The 20982-nt window shown below is 38.5% G+C and overlaps 1 protein-coding gene across 5 annotated transcripts in view; it reads right to left on the bottom strand.

Moving 5' to 3' along the window:
• LRRC28 (leucine rich repeat containing 28) overlaps window positions 1–20673 on the bottom strand; it is a 52308-nt gene extending 31635 nt beyond the window's left edge. Inside the window, exons 1-5 of one of the 5 annotated variants that reach the window (XM_035335712.1) lie at window positions 20547–20673; window positions 17975–18203; window positions 14046–14086; window positions 11408–11445; window positions 10566–10703 (exon numbers count right to left, since the gene is read on the bottom strand). In XM_035335712.1, the coding sequence (XP_035191603.1) occupies window positions 10566–10703; window positions 11408–11445; window positions 14046–14086; window positions 17975–18142 (385 nt within the window). In that variant the 5' untranslated portion in view covers window positions 18143–18203; window positions 20547–20673. Of the gene's footprint in view, window positions 1–3010; window positions 3017–10565; window positions 10704–11407; window positions 11446–14045; window positions 14087–17974; window positions 18204–19820; window positions 19985–20546 lie in introns of those variants that run through there. The other 4 variants (XM_035335713.1, XM_035335714.1, XM_035335717.1 and 1 more) reach the window with 4 other exon arrangements.
• Window positions 20674–20982: the final 309 nt, after the last annotated feature.

Genomic DNA, 20982 nt, shown 5'->3' with positions numbered 1-20982 from the left:
TTACATACCTACAAAATTCAATTCTTGGTATTCTGCTTTTTCTACATTTTGGATTCAACTCCACTGGAATAAAACTGACCAAAGCCAACCAGAAAACCTCCCCTCCACCTCCTCTGTTATGTCATCAATAACCTCACAAAACAAATGCCACAAATGGAATAAATACTGAGTTCAAATATAACCTCAACCACTTTCAAAGCTTTTTTCCTGCTCTATATAGCGGTGTCACAGTGAGTCTTCTCCATAAAACTCGAATCCAAGCTTCTAAACAATCAAAAACACGAAAACCCAAATAATTTTATTTGACCTTCATTATTTAGGTCTGTGTGCCAGGTCTAATCAGTTATCACAAGCGCATTCTACTTTTTAAGAGACTGTAGAAACACATTTTCCAAACTAAAAGGAACAGAATGCATTGTTTTGATGGTACAGCCTGAAGCCCTTTATCTGAGTTTTATCAAACTGTACTCTATCACTGATCAAAGCAGCAATGACAACTTAATGTTCTGTAAAGTTATATACTGCTGCATAAAACTTCTCACTTTTGTCTTGTGGCCTCTGGCTCAGCATGCCATTGGGAGAATATTCAAAGGTCAAGAGTCTTCCAGAAGTCGTCTGTTCTTAAGTGGCAGCTCCAGCGATGGTAACAGTGGAGAGTAGAGCAGGTAGATTAATTCCATCAGGATTCTCTGCTCATGTACCCTAGACCTTCACATTGTCATTTCCTCTGTCAGATGTTCAAAAGACTACTTAGTTCATCACTGAATGAACTATTTCCATGTAGGAGCAGCATTTCCATATTGACCTATTATGCATTTCATTATCATCTAAAGACACCTCAACTCTTGTATTAAAATCAGGATTTCATTTTAAATTCTTCTCCACTTAATATTTTGCATATGCTATGTGACTGACAGACTGTTTTTAAAGTTTGGAGGTTACATGGATGTGACATTGTTAATCTGTATTTTAACAATTCATTGAGAAATCTGGGTTTACTAAAACAATACAATGTGACTTTGTTTAATGAAATGTGTTTATATGAATTCTACTTAAAACTTACTTAATAAAAAGGCCTAAGCACATGCAACATAACTACTGTATTTCTACAGTTATTTATAAGATCTGACATCTTCATAAAGTTTTAAACTTTAAATCAGTGCTCGTCACAATTACTTAAAGCACTCTCAACATCTTCAAAACCCCAGCCCACCCCCAACAGACAGGAGGAAAACCCCTGGAGAAACAAGGCTTACAGTGACTTGAGAAACGAACGACCACTGAACAGAAGGTGAGCCAGGACTCAAGAGGCAAAACCCAATCTCCTGACAACAGAGGATCCAGCTAAATCTGCTCCCATACTCTCAGGAATGCACGTACAGTCCAAGCACCTCAACATTACAAGCAGCATTCAGACTCCTTTATCTTGGCACAATTCCTTCAGCTACTAGCTAAAAGCCCTTGAGAGGGGCGGCTACAGGGGAAAGCCCATGGCCCAAAGCTTAGAAAACATACGTGTTCCTGCAAAGATCTTGATTTTCACAAGTGGAGTGCTGCAAAGCCAGAAGCACAACAGGCTTGAGAGCACCACTGGTAATAATTAGGTTGGCTCTCCTCTCCTCCGTCCTGATTTCACCTACACCTCACCATGTTCCTTGCTAACTGCTAACTGAAAGGAACGGTTTGGCAGAGGGGAAGTATGGGACCAGTGGGGCCAGATTCTGCAAGTCTGATGTTTGTTATCTTGCAAAAGGACCTCAAGAGAAATAATGAAGATCAAATGGCAACCAACGGACTTTTCTAGGTCTATACTCGTTAGTTGCAAAGCACTGAAAACACACTCACACAAACGAGATTTTGATGCTCCACTGGAAATCAAAATTGAAGATAAACCAGACACCATCAAGTCACAGGAAGCTTTGCACTAATATATTCTTATCTTTTAAAGACATGTTTGCTCTACCAGGAATATGATAAAAAATATTCATGATTAGAAATCGAATGGTGTCATTTTGAGAGATGCCTCTTTCCAAAGATGTGATGAGACCAAAACTTTCATTAAGATTCGTTACCATTAAAATTATCAGATGAAGAGGGAACCCTTACAGGTCAATCATCCTCTGCCCGGATCAGATCAAGAATTTAAATGTAATTAACATGGTCTGAAATTGTGAGGTACTGCACCCTTCTCTCAGACACTCACAAATCTATTTACGAGCTCAGCAATTGCATAAGCACACTGCTCATCTCTTAAATAGTCCAAACTGAACCAGGCAGAGATATTCCAGATAAAAGGATCATCAAAACAAATGTAGTAACCTAAGAAAAGGTGTGACTGAACCCAAACTGTTATCATCTTCTTAAAATATGCAAGCAAAAAGTTGAAAAAAGTAAAGAGTTGTACATTTTGAGCAACTTTTATATGTTGTAGAACTAGTATTAGAAAACCCTGATGCTTGATAGAACCTTGGTCTCTATGCTTTTACCTCAATAGGATTTAAACCTTCAAGTTATTGACATGAAACCATGACACCAATTTCAATTTGTCCCTGATCATTTTTCATTTTTTCAGACATGCAATGACCACAGCTGTTTTAAGGTCTACGTTCCATAAAGCTGCAGGTACTTGGAAATGAAATGAGCCACACCAAAATTTCTTTTTTTCTTATAACCAAATACAACATGGCCATTAAAATAGCTTCATTTCCAAATGCTTTTTCCAGTGTTTTAGCTCAATGACAATAGCAAACTAAGTTAAATTTGCTAGCCCAATAACACTCGTACACAAAGCAATTTTTGAATACATGATTTAAATGTTACAGTGATGGCTTCTTCCAACTGTTTCCTATTAGCTTCCTGATTAATGAATTACAACACATACACACTCAGCACACGCATTTCTGACAACCTGCTGTGCAACACCATAATAAGCAATACCACAGGCCATTGTTGAAGGAGATGTTTTGGTTACTTTTTTGTTGTTTCTTAACGTCATTTCTGATGCAGTTACGGGAAATATTTCAGTCCAAGTACACCCAATACAAGCCTATCTAGAAGAAGAGTTGGAAAAAAAAAATCGATATTAGAACAACATTTAAAACTGAAGATATAGCTCTAGAATTTTTCTGACCATATGCTTATACTACTGTTTTTGCTACCAGCATCCAGCAACATTATAAACCTTTCATAGTGTACTAAAAAATGTTGTGTAATGCTAACAAAGAGGCTTTCAAAAGACCCTCAATGAAGGGAAGTGGCACAGAAGTATCAAAAAAATACCTAAGAAGGGGCAAGCAGACAAACAGAGAATAGTGAACAGGTCTGTATGTACAGATGACTCATTCTGACACAACACAGGTTAGGGTATACAGAAAAACTTCAGTTCATAAAAATTTCCAAGAATTTAATGGATTTTTTTTAATCTGTCTTCACTTCCCTCCCCATAAATTTAAAGCACTCAGAAGTACTAGTAGTTCTCCTGAGAATTTAAACCAAACCAAATGCTTGAGCAATGCAGACTCTGTTACAAAATCTCACACCACCAACATCCTTTAATTAAATAGGCACCACTGTGTTTGGACATGCATGAAAGCTAATCTGTTAAGGAACACCACTGGTACAATACCCTACCCTGTGCTTCGGTCACCTCTATTTAGGTCACCAAGCCCAACAACAGTCAGTAACCATCCACATGGCCATTTTGTTCTCAGCTCTTCAGGGATGATTCTTTTCTATTATTTCCTAGGGGAATTTTTTATTATTAAAAAAATATCTTTCTTATGGGTTGTCAAGACAGGGCTGTATGGTAGACACATTGTGATTTTGCTGGCAAAATCTTTTCCTCCTAGAAATCCCAAGTATGTCTTAAATATACTCTCAGGTATTTTTGTTGCACTTCTACATTAACACAACTTAATTACTGAAGCCTTACTAATTCTGATGTTAAAAACATAGTAACAGCCAAGTGTTGCCAAGTTTTACATTGATTTAGTTAAAGAAAGTGTTCTTCTTGCTGAACATAACAGCTAGTGTTAATTTCAGTTGGTAAACCGACTCTGGTAAAATATATGCTCTGTTTAATAAACCATTGCTGGATTTAGTTCATCGTATAAAACAATTTGTGCGAAGAAGAACTTGTTTTAAATAAAAAAAAATAAGACATCACGTACTTCAGAATAAACAATATATTATGATAAGAACTGAGAGAGATTTTTATTTAAGAGTCCATGCTCCTTTAAATAGTCACAAGCTTACAAAGTGCAAAGCTCATGTAACCTAATCTATGTTTTCCTCAAATCCCCACAAGTCCATTTACTTAAAAACACCACACTCCTGGATTGGTGCCTGGCGTACCAAACCTGTCCCGTCGTGCATATTTTTATACATGTTACTAAATTAGGAAAGCAGAGTGGACTAAGGTTATGCCAACTCTGAAAAAAGAACAGGGTCTGCATCAGTTTGTGCCTTGGCTTTTAAAGTCCCAATCATTATAAAAAATGAGCTTTAATATGTATCAAAGCAACGTATCCTAATCAGAGACAGTAATAAAAGCAGAATGGAAATACAGGAGGAAAAAAAACAAACCCACAGATGTATTCTTTCTTCCACCCCCTCATTTTGAAGGTTCTAAAACAAAATACGGAAAACAAGTTTAAAAAGTGAGTTAGACTACATATTTTCATGTCAGGTCCAGAAAAAGAATAGTATTATTGGCATGCTGTAGCCCTGATCAGTGGAAATCTACTGTGAAAAGGGAGGTAGGGAAAGGCATGTAAACTTAACTTATAAGATTTACTGAAATACCTTATATTGAGCTCTATTCAGAATTACTAAGCCGAGTGTTCAAGAAGTCTTTACCAGTGAAATACTGGTATGAATAGTAAATACAGATATTGTGCTTCATGGTGACTTGAAAAAAAAGAAAAACGAATATGCAGTTCTCACATCTCAAAGCTTCTGGTGCCCCCAACTAGCAAAGCATATTGCTAAGTCTGTTTTGCTTCACAATTAGCAACTAACAGAACACTCCTAGAGTTACTTTATAAACAGGCAGAGCAGTAATCAACAATTATAGTTTGATTTATAATTTTAATAGTGACTGAAGCCTTCTTATCCTTACCCTTGAAGTTACCTATCCAAGAGAAAATGGTATTGTATTTAAGTAGTATTTTTCCTATCTTCATGAACTCTTCCAGCCTTCCAGAAACACAAGCTGTTTCAGTTACAAAAACTCACTGATCTTACCAGTGTATTTCCTATTAACTTAGAGGGTTATTAGTTATGGAGAGATAATTACTCATTTCCTAATAACGGGTAGGAAGGCTCAGTCCTCCCCAGTATTAAATACAACCAACCTCAAAAAGGTGTGGTCTTCACAAATGGAATGGGAACACCCAGGTTCTATTTCTGGCTAACACTGACTCCTGCTGTGGCCTGGAGCAAATCACTTCTGTTAAAAACACTTTTTTCCATCTGTAAAATGAGGATAACACTCCCTTATCAGCTTCACAGGATCTTTCTCAAATGCTTTGAAGTTTTATAAGTCTACAAATGTATTTTAATGAGGCTTAAACTGACTTTATTTCTAAAACAATTTGCCTTAAAGAACAAGGATTTGAACAGAAATGAAGACTATGTATTTCTAGCCTCCCCTAAATATTTTTGCAGTCTGCACTTTAAAAATAGTGAAGACATACAAATAATTTTTCCTTCAGATTCAACCTAAATGAAGCAAAATGGCAACAAGTGGATGCAATATGCAGAAATCTCAGGAGAACACAGAAATGTCAGCTTGAAATGGAAGCAACGTGTTTCCTTATACGGGGAAGAAAGGGCATCTGCTAAACCTGCATTTGAGCCCTGCAGAGACCTGTACCTCCCTGCAGCCACAACTGCTAGTGCTCCCTTGTCACCTGCACTTTCACTTTGCAGATCAAAGAAATATCATCACACAGATTATGTAAAATTTGTTATTATTTCACTGCATTTTTTTTTCCTGATCAATGCACTCAGCTCGCAGCAGTTAGGAGTTGTTCCCTGACAACAAACACAAATGGAAACTTGGTCTAGTCCATATAAAGACAACTGCTGATACGTGTATTTTTTTCCATCTTAACGGGAATTTTGCCAAAAGATGTGCTGGGATCATAAACCATACCCTATTCTTTGTTTAATTACTTAGCTTTTGCTCTTCACTTGGCAAAACATTAAGCTTTTCATTTTAGTAAATCTATAATTAACTCCAACATGTGCTGAGTAAACATAACCTCATTTTTAATTAAATCTTAGAACAAGATGCTACGACTTGCCATTTCTAAGGAGAAGTGTTTGTCAAGCAATGTGCAATCAAAAGCCTAATCCTTGTCAAACACAAAACTTAAGTCCAACCGCGTATAACCCACCTTCTTTTCAGTCATCTGTTGTTCAAACCTGCATTCACCAACTACAGAACCAAAATGTAAACCTAAAGAACCATCAATTCACATAAAAAGTTTCTGAGGCTAAAGTAAAGCCAAGTGTGAATGAAAACACACCAAAACTGAGATAACTGTAGCTTCGGGACTCCTCACTAATCTTTGTTCCAGTACAACTTACTGGATTTTTTTTTTTATTGGAAAATGATTCAGTACTTCTTACAGGAAAAGGCAAAATGAATATAATTTCTCAAGTATGAAAGGAGTTGAATATGTAATATATACTATAAATACACTTTATACATGTCAGGAAAAAAAAGAAGCTAAGTAGTCATTTCTAAGTCAGAAGGTTCAGAAATTTACTTCAGAAAATGTATTTAAATAGGAATAACTACATTTATAAATTAAAATTAAACTCAACTCTGAATACAGAGAAATCTTTAAAAGTTAAGCTATAACAGAAGTTAAGTTATTGTTATAATAATAAGAAATGACATCAATCCTGATTTACACTGTAACTAAGGTTTTTCACAAAGGATTTCTGTCATTAGGTATTTCCAAATGGTCCTCAAGAATTTAGATGAGTTAGGTGCTACAGTTACACAGTAGAAAGCTTCACAAAAGTTTACTTGATGCTCAAGAGTTACAGATTCAAGCATCACATAAAAGAACCAATAAACTGGTTGAGACAGACGCTACAGATTTAGCTTATAGACCAAAAAACGCTCAGTGTTTTAGTGAAAAAAGCACTCAGGAGAATTTCAATTTCAACATGCTTATTCTGGACCTTTTTTCTATTTGCTTTTCAACAAGTTCAGCTCCATCATCTTTCAAAATTCTCACACCACTGTGTAGATGTGTGAGGAAAGCCACATGGTTTCGGTGGTTGTATGCAATTCAACAAGGTGCTTGCTCTGAGACCAAAGTGCGTGATGTTAGCAACGGGTGACACTGATTTGGTAGTGTCTGCTGAGCACAAAGGTAGGATTATTATTTACACTACAGGAGTGCTACAGTATAGAAAGTGCTTTCTCATCTCCAAGCAACGCTGTTTCTATGCTTCATCACACCCCTTTCTCCCTCATCAGTCTCAGGTGGTCTGACTTCTTTAGGAAACCAAGGCATTCATGCTGCCTGCATGTATTTTTGTTGTTCTCCCCCACATCCTCTCTCAAAATAGGTTCTTAAAACTAGTTGGACAGACATGACCAAACCTGAGAAAGAACAGAGGTCTTCAGATGACTCAACTCCAACAAGCTGTACAAAAACAGGTACATAAAACTAAAACCTTAGTGCTCAACACACTGAATGTAACCTGCAGTACACCTTCACCCTTTGTTAGGGTCTGAAGGGTGCCCGTGATGTCTGTTTGAAATGTTTTAAAATTAAAGCTATGCTGAATTTCTATAAGGAAACAAACACTAACAACGAACGTTAATAGCACAATTGTGGAATAAAAACATTAAAACCAGGTAATAAATCAACACGTGCTATTAGCTTGTTTTTCCATTCTTACAACTAATGAAGACAAAAGAAGCCATTCTTCAAGATATCAAGTGCAATAGCAAAGTGCCCTAAGTGTCTGAACACCATTTACTATCCAACTGTTCCACAGATGTATTGAAGAGATTTAGTTGTATCCTTAATCAGCTGCTACAAAGAGGGGGCACCATCTTTTTAAATATCCAGGTAGTTTCAACAAAAACCGAGGGTACTTGGAACACCAGGCACTGGGAAAGGAGAGACGAGAGGAATGACAGGTCAACAATTCCCAAATAAGCTTTTTATGGGATGACATCACTGTGCTGCAGGTTGGGCTATCTGGTTACCCAAGGTGAAGAGTGATCAGCCTTTCTTAACTGGATCCTCTGCTGTGATAAAGGGTTCACTGCCACTTGTGTGATATCTGTGCAGTCTGAGGTGAAATAATGGTCACAGGTTTTGAAAAGTTACTTCCACAAGTAACCTTCGGGTAAAAACAATGGTCATTTCTTTAGTACAGCTTTTTAAATTCTGCACCATTTGCATTTGTAGAAGCTAAATTATATCTTTAGTGGTAACTTACTGTTTTATGAATCACTAAGAGGAATGAAGGACTGTTTTTCCCTAATCTTTGTTGCAATGCCATATCTGCTGTAAAGAAAGCAGTTAGCAACAACTCAGTAAAATCACAAAGTACAGTGAAATCACACCTCATCTGGCTTTGTTTTATTAGCTTTGCTAGTTTTCCTGACAGAATGCTATTTAACACTGTATTATGAAGATTAATGCTACCAATATAATGCAGAGCAATTCATCAAAACTTAGTATTCTGCTCTATTTTTCAATTGCTGAATATTAGTGGCATTTTCAAACTTGACTATATTTTTTATAAAGTCATCTTTAAACCCCTCACAATTTGACTAAGCAGAACTAAGAAAACATGCATGAAAGCCCTCTTCTGGAAGCATTACGTTTAGGAAACGCTCAATGCAGTAGATTAGCTGGGCAAACTCTCCCATGTAAGTGAAAGATTAATCTTGCTTGGACTGATAACACGTAAGCTGTATGACATCCAGCCATGTTGACACTGAAAGCTTCTGAACAGACAGGAGTAGTCACGATAGAAGTGATGGCAAACGTATGCATCAACAGTACTCTACCAGCAAAACAAAGACCAGACATCCCTGGATTCCCTGATTTAAAAGTAGCTGCAGTAATATTATTTCTAAACAAGAAAAATTTTCACGCACTCAAAACAAAATGTGCTTAGTGATGATGCTCAGTACCAAATTTCGTGTAAACTTCAGGGGAAATTTAATGCAGCTTTTCTATGCAGCTGATACCAGTTCCTAATCAAATGTGGTAGACTTGAAATCAACTCTTTAGTAATGTAAATTATCCTTTTGAAAGTAGTCTTTTTTGAAACCTTTTTAAGTTAATGTGTGAAGTTTTGCAGCAAATGTGTCACTTTTTCTTTGAACAAGTCTTTCTTTCATGGTACAGCACCATAAGGTAAATTATCTTTGAGGAACATAAAGCACACTCAAGTCACTCCTTTCTTTTGCATGTAGGACATCTTAAAATTGATGGAAATTTTACTGGCCTTGGGTCATAACGTTTAACAGGTTTATCTAACTTAATTCCAGAGCATTTATATAGTCTTTTTTTTCCTTAATCATAGTCATTCTTTGACTTGTTCTACAAAGCTTATTATGCCTAGAGATGTAGAAGGAAAGGGCAACTAGATTTCTGCAACCACGACTTCAAGGAACCACTGCAGAATATTTCTTGAGAATAAGCCACATGAACTTACAAACACATGAAAGTCACATTGAAAAAAATTGCTAAAATTCGAGCCAAAAGCTAGTCCTGTTAGACTAAGTTACACAATTTTTTGAAATAATGACCTTATATTTTACCATCTCTACAGATCAGAAAACTCAAATATCCCAGAGCAAGATTAAAAATAAAACTTTTTTTTTAAAAAAAATCATTGTCAGCTTATCTGGAAAGATAGATGGGAAATGGAAGAAGAACAATCTGTTACTTCTGCTTATCAAAGTATTTAGAAGGCAAAAAAATAATTCAAAATTTGCCTATGGCCAACTCTTTCTGACTTTGTGTCACATTTACTTTGAATAAATTTTGCTTTTTTATTATAAACTAGCAAGACCAATGTTCGTTATCTACTGTCGTAGTGAGGTGGAACTGCCATAGGCAAAGCTACTGGACACACATCTTTGCAGAAAAAGTATGAGGCTGTTTGGCTAAAAAGACAGAAGGAGGACTAGAATACTTCATATTTTGTAAAATAAGAAGAAACCTCATTTTATCATAATGACATTTGTCATTAGCATTTTGTGTCTTCTTGAGGAAATTCAGCGTTTTCTTGTTACAATGGCAAAGACTGTTATACTTCTTCTTTTCCCCCCCTTCAGAAACATTTTCCAGGACTTCTCTTTACCTCAAGTCCATACAGCACATCTTATTATTTAAGTAAAAAACATACTTGGCACTATAAAGTACAACAGCAATCCCTGCCTCCTCTTTAAATCCAAGTTGTACCATGCTTCATCTCTAAGACCTGAACAAACCTAGAGCAGATCACTGTGCAAATTAAGTTCAAACGGATTTTGTCATTGCTGTAATCCCTCACGCATTTGTACTTACCTGCAGGTAAATATTTCAGCTGGTTGTTAGCCAAGCGAAGATGACGTAAAGATCTCAGGCGACCAATCTCTGGACACACAATTTCGAGGGCATTATCGCTTAGGTCCAGAAACTGCAGTTTAACGAGGGAGCCAATGGCTTGTGAGAGAACAGATTAAAACGTGAATGTGACCCAACAGTAATGTTAACATCTTAATAGGACTATGAGGGGATAAAAAGCTACAGTACCTAAGTCTGAGCAGATTTGGATGCATTAAAGCCAGTCTGACAACTGAATGACATAGCTGGTGGAAATGCTCACCTATCTAACAGTAGTGATGGCAATGAGATGGGGAGAAAGAAAGAGACATACACTGAATTATTTTTTTCCATTCCTTGGCTTTGAGTCTATCCAATCTACATATTCAGACAGAGCTGAAAGTGCTTTCCTGAGGATAGACACAACTCCATGTTAGTGCAAGGAAGGAAAACTAGTACAAATTCTTAATACTTTAGGTTTCAAAACAACCAAGACCTAAAGCAGCAGATTATTCTGGATGGTAACCAGCTCAAAGCAGAAGATGCTCTGGATTTTAATTTCTGTAGATAAGTGCCATTAGCCTTTTCAGTTTCTTCAATTAGAACCGAAGCAAACAGCCTTTAAATGCATTTGATAATTCATTAAAAGAATGTAATAAAACATAAACAAGGATATTATCAAGCAAGGGCTACACTGGTATGTTTTGTATGAAAAATCTTAAATGTTTTATGGGAAAATAAAGGAAAAATAGACCTCATCAAAGAAGAAAAATGAATATTTTATGATTCCTGCCACTTATTGTGTGAGCTGGTAGATTACTTACCTTCAGGTACAACAACTATGTTATTTGAATGAAGGTACCTGGGGGGAGGAGAGAAAAAAAGCAGAGGATACCACCTGTTACCCTCAAGGACTTCTGCTACATAATCAGATTGCAAAATATCCAATTTCAGACTGAAAGAGCACCCTCAAAACCTCTTTATAACCACAAAAGCTGTGAAAACTATATAAACTGGCAACTGCCAAGTATTTAAGTTTGGCTTAGACTATTGAGTGATTAACAAAAATAAAGCAGTAACAGTTATATAAAACAAAACATTCACAGTTAGAATAATGGGCTTGAGTTTCTAGAGTCATAAGAAAACAAGAAAAATAAAGCACAAAGAATAACCTAAATGGACCATACTCGATCACCAGGTTATCCCACACCAAGAACAGGGTAGAACAAGAAAATTACAAACATTCCTTCCTGTACATGAAAGAAATCTTGCACCGTAATTGCCCGAAGAAACACACGTGATCTATTCACCTCAATTGGGTATTTCACATTTAGATGATGTTTTTCCAGATGAAAGCCTCATCTTACCATTGTCACTTCGGTAGCTACTGAGGGTAACCAGATAGATCTCTCATGAACAATACTCAGCACCCTCTGCTGGAACTCTTCCAGCACTACTAGTGACTTGAAAACTATTTTTACGTGATTTCACCTATTTTAGTTTTCATGTCTAATATCAGCATTGCTGCAAACAAATGAATGGGTCACGTAGAAAATAAGAGCAACAATTTTCAAAGTATTGATACATATATTTGTGAAGAAATACTGAATACTCAGTGCTGGGTTGCTTAAGGCACACAAAGTGGTTCAGTTGCACAACACATTTTTTTCCGTTCTATTCCAACAGCATTTCCAAGAGCAGGAGCTTGTCTTTTCAGGGAGATAGCGACATAACAAGGAAAAAGGCATATGAACACCTACACTGCATGTTGCACCTGAGCTTTCTTTTTCTTTAAAAATGGCAGACATTCAAAGTTTCCCCAAAAATGTAGGAAACATGGGGATAGCCGATACGTTCGTTTGGAGAAATCCTTACATATAACCACAGGATGAGAATTCTACTCATTTCAGCTGCAGCTCCTGAAAATAGTTGTGACTATTCCACCCAGGCAAGTTAAAAGATGTATATTATGAGGATTTACACGTAACCGAGAGTGACAGACACAACACACATAGAACCAAACAATAGTGAAGTTCTTAAAAGCAGTAAGTTGCTGAACACAACTGATTTTATTTTTCCTGAAAGTTACATTCATCTGTAACAAATTAACAAATGATTTTTTAAATGAAACATTGATTTTGTGGTCTATTCCCTTCTCTAACAAGGAACAGCTCTTACTGTCTGATGTGAAATTGACATGTACTGTTAGGGCTACGCAAATCATGGGCTCACTACAGCTCTCTGCAGGCCACTATAACACATGGGAAAATGGTTGTACAACCTAAGGTTGCTGAATCCCAAATCATTGGGTCAGACTTCTACAGTTGAGTGTAAGAGATTATTTTAAGCCATAATTTGCACAGGTTTTTGCTGAAGGCTTCATCAGATAACATGGAGATTTCCTGATGCCCTTTGGCAAATCATTAAACACTAAGCGTATCAGGTACAAAAATATTTATTTTACTGCTTTAGAGCATAAACAGACTCACAAGACTCAGGCATGATGAGACAAGACTGTTTCTTAAGCAAGTTGGAGACTGCAGTGACCTACAAAACTGCTCAATTATGGTCGCGTGTACCAGAAAGGTGTGGTTTCAAAGGCCAAATTACGATGACAAGATCAGACACCTGAACGCATCAGCCTACTCAGATATACACCTCCTCCTCTTTGGAGCTTTCCCTTAAGCAAACAGAATCAATGGTCCATCAGTTACCGACTGAAAGCAAACCAAATGAGTTATACAGGGATGTGTCCCTTTTAACCTCCCAGCACTATTACGCAAAGAGATCAGAGCCTGACAAGAAAAAAAAAAGTGGGAGGGAACAAATTGTTGGCTCAGGACTTACAACTTCAAACTAATTGCCAAAATAAAACAGTTCATATGACACCCATTCTTTGGACAGGATTGGATAAACTATTCTGCCTACAGCCATCATTATTAAGTAGTTACTACCCCCGCTTGCTCATTTCTGCTCCTATTTGACAAACTCTGACTAGGTTCCAATACAAGAAAAAGTCTACAATCAGCAAACCCAGAGTCATAACAGCAATAGTAGCTGGAAATGAGCAACGAGGGGTGGGTTGGAGGCAGTAACTTGTTGCTCTGGCGCTGTCAAAAGCACATGGCCATTGCTTTTGGAGGTTTAGTGCTTTATCAGGGTGACAACAGTCTGCACAGGAGCGAGCTGCAGGTAAGCTTTTTTCTTCCCTTAACAGCATAGACATTTGCATAACAATTCTTGTTATGCAACAAACTAGAAATTATAAAAAACAATGCATAACTGAATACATCTGGATGTACCCATTAAAAAAAGAAAACCAACACAAAATGACCCTTGCCCTCCAAGAAAATCCTTCACACGTAAGAGACAGGTTATATACAAGCAATACATTAGAAAATTATTTTAAGATAAGATGGATCAGCATAATTAAAATATATGAGAACTCCTACACAAACTCACAATTCCACGAGGTTTGGAAGCTTCTGTGCAAGGTTTTCTGGCTGAAAAAGAGTTAGAGATTTTTTAGGTTTTAAAACAAAGAACAGACATATTGAGTACCCAACTCATTTTAATAACCACACTAAAACATGTTAGCAGCTAGTCAGAGAAAAGCTGCAATGAGGAGCTGGCATACAATACCCTATCTCCACACCCCCACATACTCTCCATCAGTGCAATCTGGGATATATCAAGGGCAAGCAATTCATTCCTGAAACTGAACTACAGCCTAGAGGTGAAATTCACATGCCCTCAAGCAAATGGTAGGCAGACTTCTGGGGCTGAAAAAATGGAACACAAAACCTCACTTTTGAAAATATATTAAAATGAATTAGTTGAGGCTGAGAGACTGATAAAAAGCTGTAACCTTTATGGATTACGCAGAACAGGAACTATACAAGATATGTAACCATAATGTATTTTGTTTTGTAAGGCTGACAAACTCGTGTAGCTTAATCAATAACCACCAAGCCAGAAGTGCTGAATCCAGCGAAGCAGATTTCCATATTGACATGTTAAAATGCATATCGCTTTCCAACTGCTGATGCCTAGCTGCAGTTCTGCTCCCTGATGGCTCTAATAACCAGGAACATATACCACAAAATGGGCTTGCCAAGTTCCAAATGTCAAGTTGGTAATGGCACTTAACATTACCCAAGGTTAAGACTGTTTCATTGCTTAAAAAAATGCATGTCAAACAGATTTTATCTGAACAAGACCACTTTTTACATTATCCATATAAGCACACATTTTAAAAGCAGCTTGATCACATGGCCAGTTTCCTTTCAGAGACACCCAGCAACTTGCACTGTCAAGTAAATTTAATCTGTATCATTACCTAAAATACTTCTTTGTATTTATAAATTTATTATGAAGAAACACCAGCCTGATAAACTAATGTCATGATATTCTTACATAACAGAAATGCCACATCCTAGATCTGAGGACAAAAAATGATTTATTTTTTACTAAGGAGACACAAACGTTGGCTCCATAATAAATATCAGTTGGTAGCAAGACTCAAGAAACAGGCTACAACTAATCGGCTGTTGCCACCTACTGGCATGTTGGCTGCAGTACGTATCATCAGCACAATTTGGTACAGCTTAATCTGACGAAAACATAAAAGGCTGCAACATGCTTTAGCACAAAAATGAATCAAAATTTGAATTTAAAAATGAAGGAATATGAAAAAATACTCTTTCATTCTAAGCCCTTTATTAGAATAAGACCACTAATCCAAAATACAAACTATTTTCACATGGTACATGAGGTTTATACTTTTATTTTTAACTGCTTCATACTCTAAAACAGAGAAACTCCAGAAAAACAATTTGATGTTTGGGAAAATCTATCATAGAAATTCTGCTCTTCTTCCCGAGTATCAGAAAACCAACTGCTCTGAGTCAAATTCATTCAGTACAACACCCCATGATAACATTAAGATGAAAAAGAACTATTCATGATTCATCCGTCTACTGAGGAGTAAAAGCAACGTACAGACTGCGGTCTGCTGGTGACACAACAACAAATAACAATGATAAATGAATAATCACTTCTGCCACCACTTTAAGGAAGCTTGCCTCACCCTTGCAGGGTATTTTTCAGCAAGAACCTGCTGATTCGTCTCAAGAGGACAACGCTGCACTTTGAGGCAGTCAATTAAGAACAACAGTTGTTTGATACAGCTAGATCATGCTTCTGACAGTGCCATGAAGGCAAACTCTTATTTCCTTGTTATAGATGGGGGAAATAGGATCACTGGAAGGCTAATGTTATGCATCAAGCATTAAAAGAGGAGCAGCAGTAAGACTTGACATGGGGAATGGAGGGGTGCTGTACAGCTTCCCAATCCACTACATCAGTCCTCTCATTTCCATGTTGCCAATTAAAACAAAAAACTAATTATTCTTAGGCAAGGTGTATGCAAATTTTGACAGCGTAACTACTCCAGACATTTTCATTCAAATCATCTTTCAAGGACTAGAGTAATTTTAGAAGAGAAAAGAGAAGCAAAGCTTCCTTTAGTCAATGTTTTTCAACTCAGAATCAGCTGTTAAGACAGAAGGAAGCACCACCTCCAAGAAATGCAGTGCAGGTTTTGTTTTGATGATTGCTCATAATCTACACAGAAGTATTTATTGATAAGCTAATGCTTATCTTGCACGAACTGAGAAGCACAAAGCTGAAAGAGACATTGCAACTACACTTCTGAGAAAGGATCACCCTTCAAAGAAATTGGTACATTTTCCAAAGTCTCCAGTGAAAGGAATACAGTTTCCCTCAATAACCTATTACAGTCTGCAGCTCTTCTCAAATGAGATTTTTTTCCTCCTTGTGTAACTAACTACTACTATACTGAGCTTGCGAGTACTACTTGTCCTACCAGCAACGGACATAAAATAATACAATTTCTTCATGAAAGCACTGCTTCATAAAAAACTGATGACCTCTGTTCTCACCCTTCCTCCAATTCAATTTTTAACTCCGTCTTCTCTTTTCACAGGAGGGATTAACCTAAATCTCTCAATCTTCTCCTCATAGACTCTGTTCTCTAAAAATCCCTAGTTGCTGCCTTCTTGATTCTTTCAATTTTACCTAGGTCTTCCGTAAGTATGAAGCCCCAGACTACGATCCTTGCTCAAGCTCATGCTTTAACAGTGTCCAAGGATGATCTTCTGCTTTTAATGGAGATTGTGAAACTTTCCATGCACAAAAAGATACCTGCCTTATTTTGTAACACACTGCTGATTTGATCTATTTTGGTCTGCTCCGACTGAACAATCACTGAATTTGAGCAGAAATATTTACAACATCAGGTTAATTTTGAAAGCAGTTTTAATCATGAATGCTGTATGCCCGTTATATCATCAAGCAGAGGACTTTCCCAAGAAGTGCCAAATTTCCTACAGCACATGCAAACACAAGTGACTTTCGGGATAAAGATAAGTTATACAATCTTCAGAATCCTTTTAGCTCTTGCCATATGAAGCAAAACCTTTATTAAGGAATTCTAATGCATCATTGTCAAAGCTTTAAAAAAAATACTCCTTAAGGAAAGTACTGGACTTCTTTCAGGAAGCACTGGGAAATATACCATTTTAGTGAATTTTAAGGAGTCAGGCCCTCTAAACCCTGCCCTGGTTATTAAGTTAACTACCCTACCATAGAGGAGCCCAAGGAAAAAAAAATGAATTACTTTGAAACTTCAGTGTATTGACAGTGCCAAGCTTTGAGTCTCTCTAGAGTTCTCCCAGCTCAGAGCAGCTCACACAACTGTAACTACCCGACACTGAAGGCCAAGCTCACAGCATTTGCAAGATTTGTTCAGTTCAGGGAAAAAAAAAAAAAAAACACTCAAAATCAAGGCCACCCCCCCAGTCCTTAAATTAACTCTTTATTCTTCCCATCAGTGACAGCCCACAGACGTAAGTGTTCACTGCAACCTTATCAGCAGGCTTTGAATTAGACCCAGGTGTTGGCATTGCCTTCAAAAATAAGGCACACACCAAGATAAACGTTGTCAAACCTAATGAAGCAATGCAGACTACACTGCACAGTATCTAACAGTAAAAAGACCTAACTGCTGACACTGAGCTAGACTTCTAAAAGTTTTTAGAAAATGCCAAAAAAACAAACACAATTCTTCAGAGCTCCAGAAGGGTATACATAAAATGGCATAAACTTTCATTTATTATACTCTATATCACCCATGCAAGTTAGAACATAAGATAACCGCATATTTGTATTGTACATCAGATGACATCAACAAGGATCAGATTTGCTAAAATATCGTTATCTTTTTAAATTCTCTATTTTTTTTTTCTGTTCCAAAACCAGAATTTTGAAACACACAGACAGTAAATATCACAATAAAGAGGTTGTCGTACCAATGTGGTCAGGGAATTTCTTTTCATATAAAGTCTCTCCAAGTACTGCAGCCCCTCGTCCTTCAGTAACTCCAAAGGAAAGTGATGGAGATTTCTGTAATTTAAGAACAAGTTCTTGTGCCTTTCCAGCTTTGCCTCAGAGATTGTTTTACATAGTTCTGATGCCATGATTAATCTTGTTCCAAGCACTGCATCTAGTGCACTGCATCTTCTGAGAACAGGCCCATTTCTAGGAGACAAGAGGAGCAAAAAAAGACAGTATCAAGGTTTATGCCACGCATTCTTCCGTGGAAATAGTTACTATATATTAGCTGATAGTCTATGAAAACACACTTGTTCCTGAGTACCCAGAACCTCCACACCACCAGTTATGCCAGAAACAAGTTTTTGACCGTTTTCTGCATAAAGTCTCAGTATTCAGACCAGCACTAGCAAGATCTTAAGACACACATAATCGCACAACGCTTCCTTTTTCCAAGTCATTTTCCACTGACCTTTTAGACAGCGTTGCCAAAGCTGACATCACCAAAAAAGAAAAAAAAAAAACTCTCTCCTAAGCACTACTGACATTCTACATCAATTCTGTAAGGAGTTCTTAAAGAATCCATGTATCTTAAGCAAAATGAACCATTTATCAGAGGACTCACGTTTGAATCACTTAAAACAACTTCACGTAGACTTTACGAAGGACTGCCAAAAGGCTATAGAAGTTTGCTAAGCTTTTACATATAAAACTCCCAGGAACATTTCTGAGTTGCATTTGATGTTGAAGATAGACAGAAAACATGACCATTTTGAAACAGCATAATGGAAATTCTACAGCGAGAAAATTTAATAAGAGCTAGATGCGATTGCAGACTTTCAGCTGTCTTAACTAAAACTAAGGACAGAAAGAACAAGGCATCAAACTTTAACTGATGTCAAAGCCAAAAACCAAAGTACAAATATAAGCTAAAAATTAACCTGTATCTGACACCAGGCTTAGCTTCTTTTGCAGATATAGCCAGAATTCTAGTCATTCTTACATTGTGTAGATCTGGGTAAGAGTAACGTTACATCTTTTCAACTGTCTCAGGACTCAAGAGAACATGATATATCCAGACCATTTATAAATCTAAGGTTGGAGGTTTGCTGCAGATTTGTGTGTATAAATTCATTTCCATTAAAGAAAAGGAATTGCAATTGTTTTCCACCAATCAGGTTTTCCATTTTAGTTTATTCTTTCACTAAGGAGAGCTATCTCATAACATCTACTGGAAGTTTAAGTATAAGGTTATCAACAAGAAAGTCTGATTATAAGGTAGCCACTGTAAATAAAACTCAGCTGGAAACTGAGAATTGAACCATCCATGTATACCAAACTACGTGATCTGTTCCAATAATTCTCTTGATTTGCAGGTAAGTGGCTTTTAGCAATGACCTATGCCTTTCTGGAAAAATACAACAGTTTTTTTCATTGAGTGCCACACGTACTACTAACAACTTAGACGTAATATCCTGCACGCCTCTTGTAGTCCTAAGCTATCCCCAGCTCAGGAAACGCTGAGATCAGTTCTGTAAGCAAAGGACTACCATTTTCAGAATCCTTTTTAAGATTACAAAGTATTGCCCTAACTTAGGTTAAACAGTTTTCATGAGAAGAAAAAACACTGTAAGAAACAGTTGTGTCTACTGGCTATCACCTTTAGGAGACAGCATGCTGGCACCGCTGGCCTGCAGCGTTAGCTGCACTAAAGTGCTGTTAGTTCAGCGGGTAGAGGAAACAAACTCCATATCTGTTATCAGCTTTAAAATAACTCGAGGAGGAACATCAGAATTTTTAAGTCTGTGAGCATTTAAGCACTAACTGCTGCTACACAAGGAATGGTGAAGGAAAGCTCATCTTCCCCTGATAAGAACGAAGCAATGCCAGGCACGCTGACTGTTCCTGTGTGGATCATGCCTCACTCCCCACTTTTTCTATTTGCAAGCATGGCTTTTAGCTTTGATTTTTGTATTTAAAAGAAAAGTCTATTAGGTCAGGAAAACACGCACGCAAACACCCCACAGCTTTCCGCCTTCTCCAGGAATCACATCTGGATGCTCTGAACTTGCCGAACTTTGCAGCCGAGGCTCCACAAACCGCCTGGACCGCGTTTAGCTGCGGATACACGTCTACAGCCCGTGCAAGCCCAGAAATGCAATCACCACACAGCTCTATTTCGGCTGGTACCCCGAAGGAAAATCCTCCTAGCCGCTTCCACCGGCAGCCAACCCTTTTTTTTTTTTTTTTTCCCCCTCTAAAACCCCTTCCCACAGAGGCAACGGGGCAGTGCCTGGCAGAACAGGCACCCCCAACCTCCACAGCAGGAGAGGCCGGGCTGAGGCCGCCTGAGGCGTGCTGCGGCCGGGCACAGCGAGGGGCCGGGCCCCCGGCCTCGGCCCGGGGAAGGCTTCGCACCCACACCGCGGAGAAAGCGCCGAGCCCGCGCTCTCCGGGGGGCCGGCAGCGGGCGGGGCGTGCAGCGGGGGGTCCCTCCGTCCCCACCGCGAAGCGCTCTGCCCCGCTCCCCGGCGGCAGGCGGCCACTCACCGGCGGGCGGCGGGCAGCACCTCAGTCCCGCTCCGCTCGGGGCCGCCGCCGGCTCCGAGCACCTGAGGGCGGACCAGGGCGGGCCGCGGCCGCGCGAGAGCGCCGCGCAACTCTCGCGAGACGCCGCCCGGCCACGGCGCCTCTCCCTTCGCCACCCGCTCCCGCCCGCACTCGCCTCTCAGCCAATCACAAAGCGCACCGCTGCGCGGCGTCCAATGAGAAGTTCGGTTCTGTCAGGGCTTGGAGCTCCGGCAGTGGCCAATGAGGAGGCGGCTCGCCTCAGCGCTTGGCCCGCCCTCTGCTGTGGCGGGGCTGTGAGGGGCAGAGGGTTTAGGCTGCTGGGGGGAGAGCTTGGCTTTGCTGCGGGCTGCCTGGCCGAGTTGTTGTGCTCACCAGTTATCCCTTCCTAACAGCTTTCAAAGGAAAATATCACTTG

The sequence above is a fragment of the Oxyura jamaicensis genome, chromosome 10, assembly GCF_011077185.1.
Source record: "Oxyura jamaicensis isolate SHBP4307 breed ruddy duck chromosome 10, BPBGC_Ojam_1.0, whole genome shotgun sequence".
Lineage (NCBI taxonomy): Eukaryota > Metazoa > Chordata > Aves > Anseriformes > Anatidae > Oxyura > Oxyura jamaicensis.
Note: the sequence above shows the minus strand (reverse complement) of the source record. Positions and strands in the feature narration are given on the sequence as shown.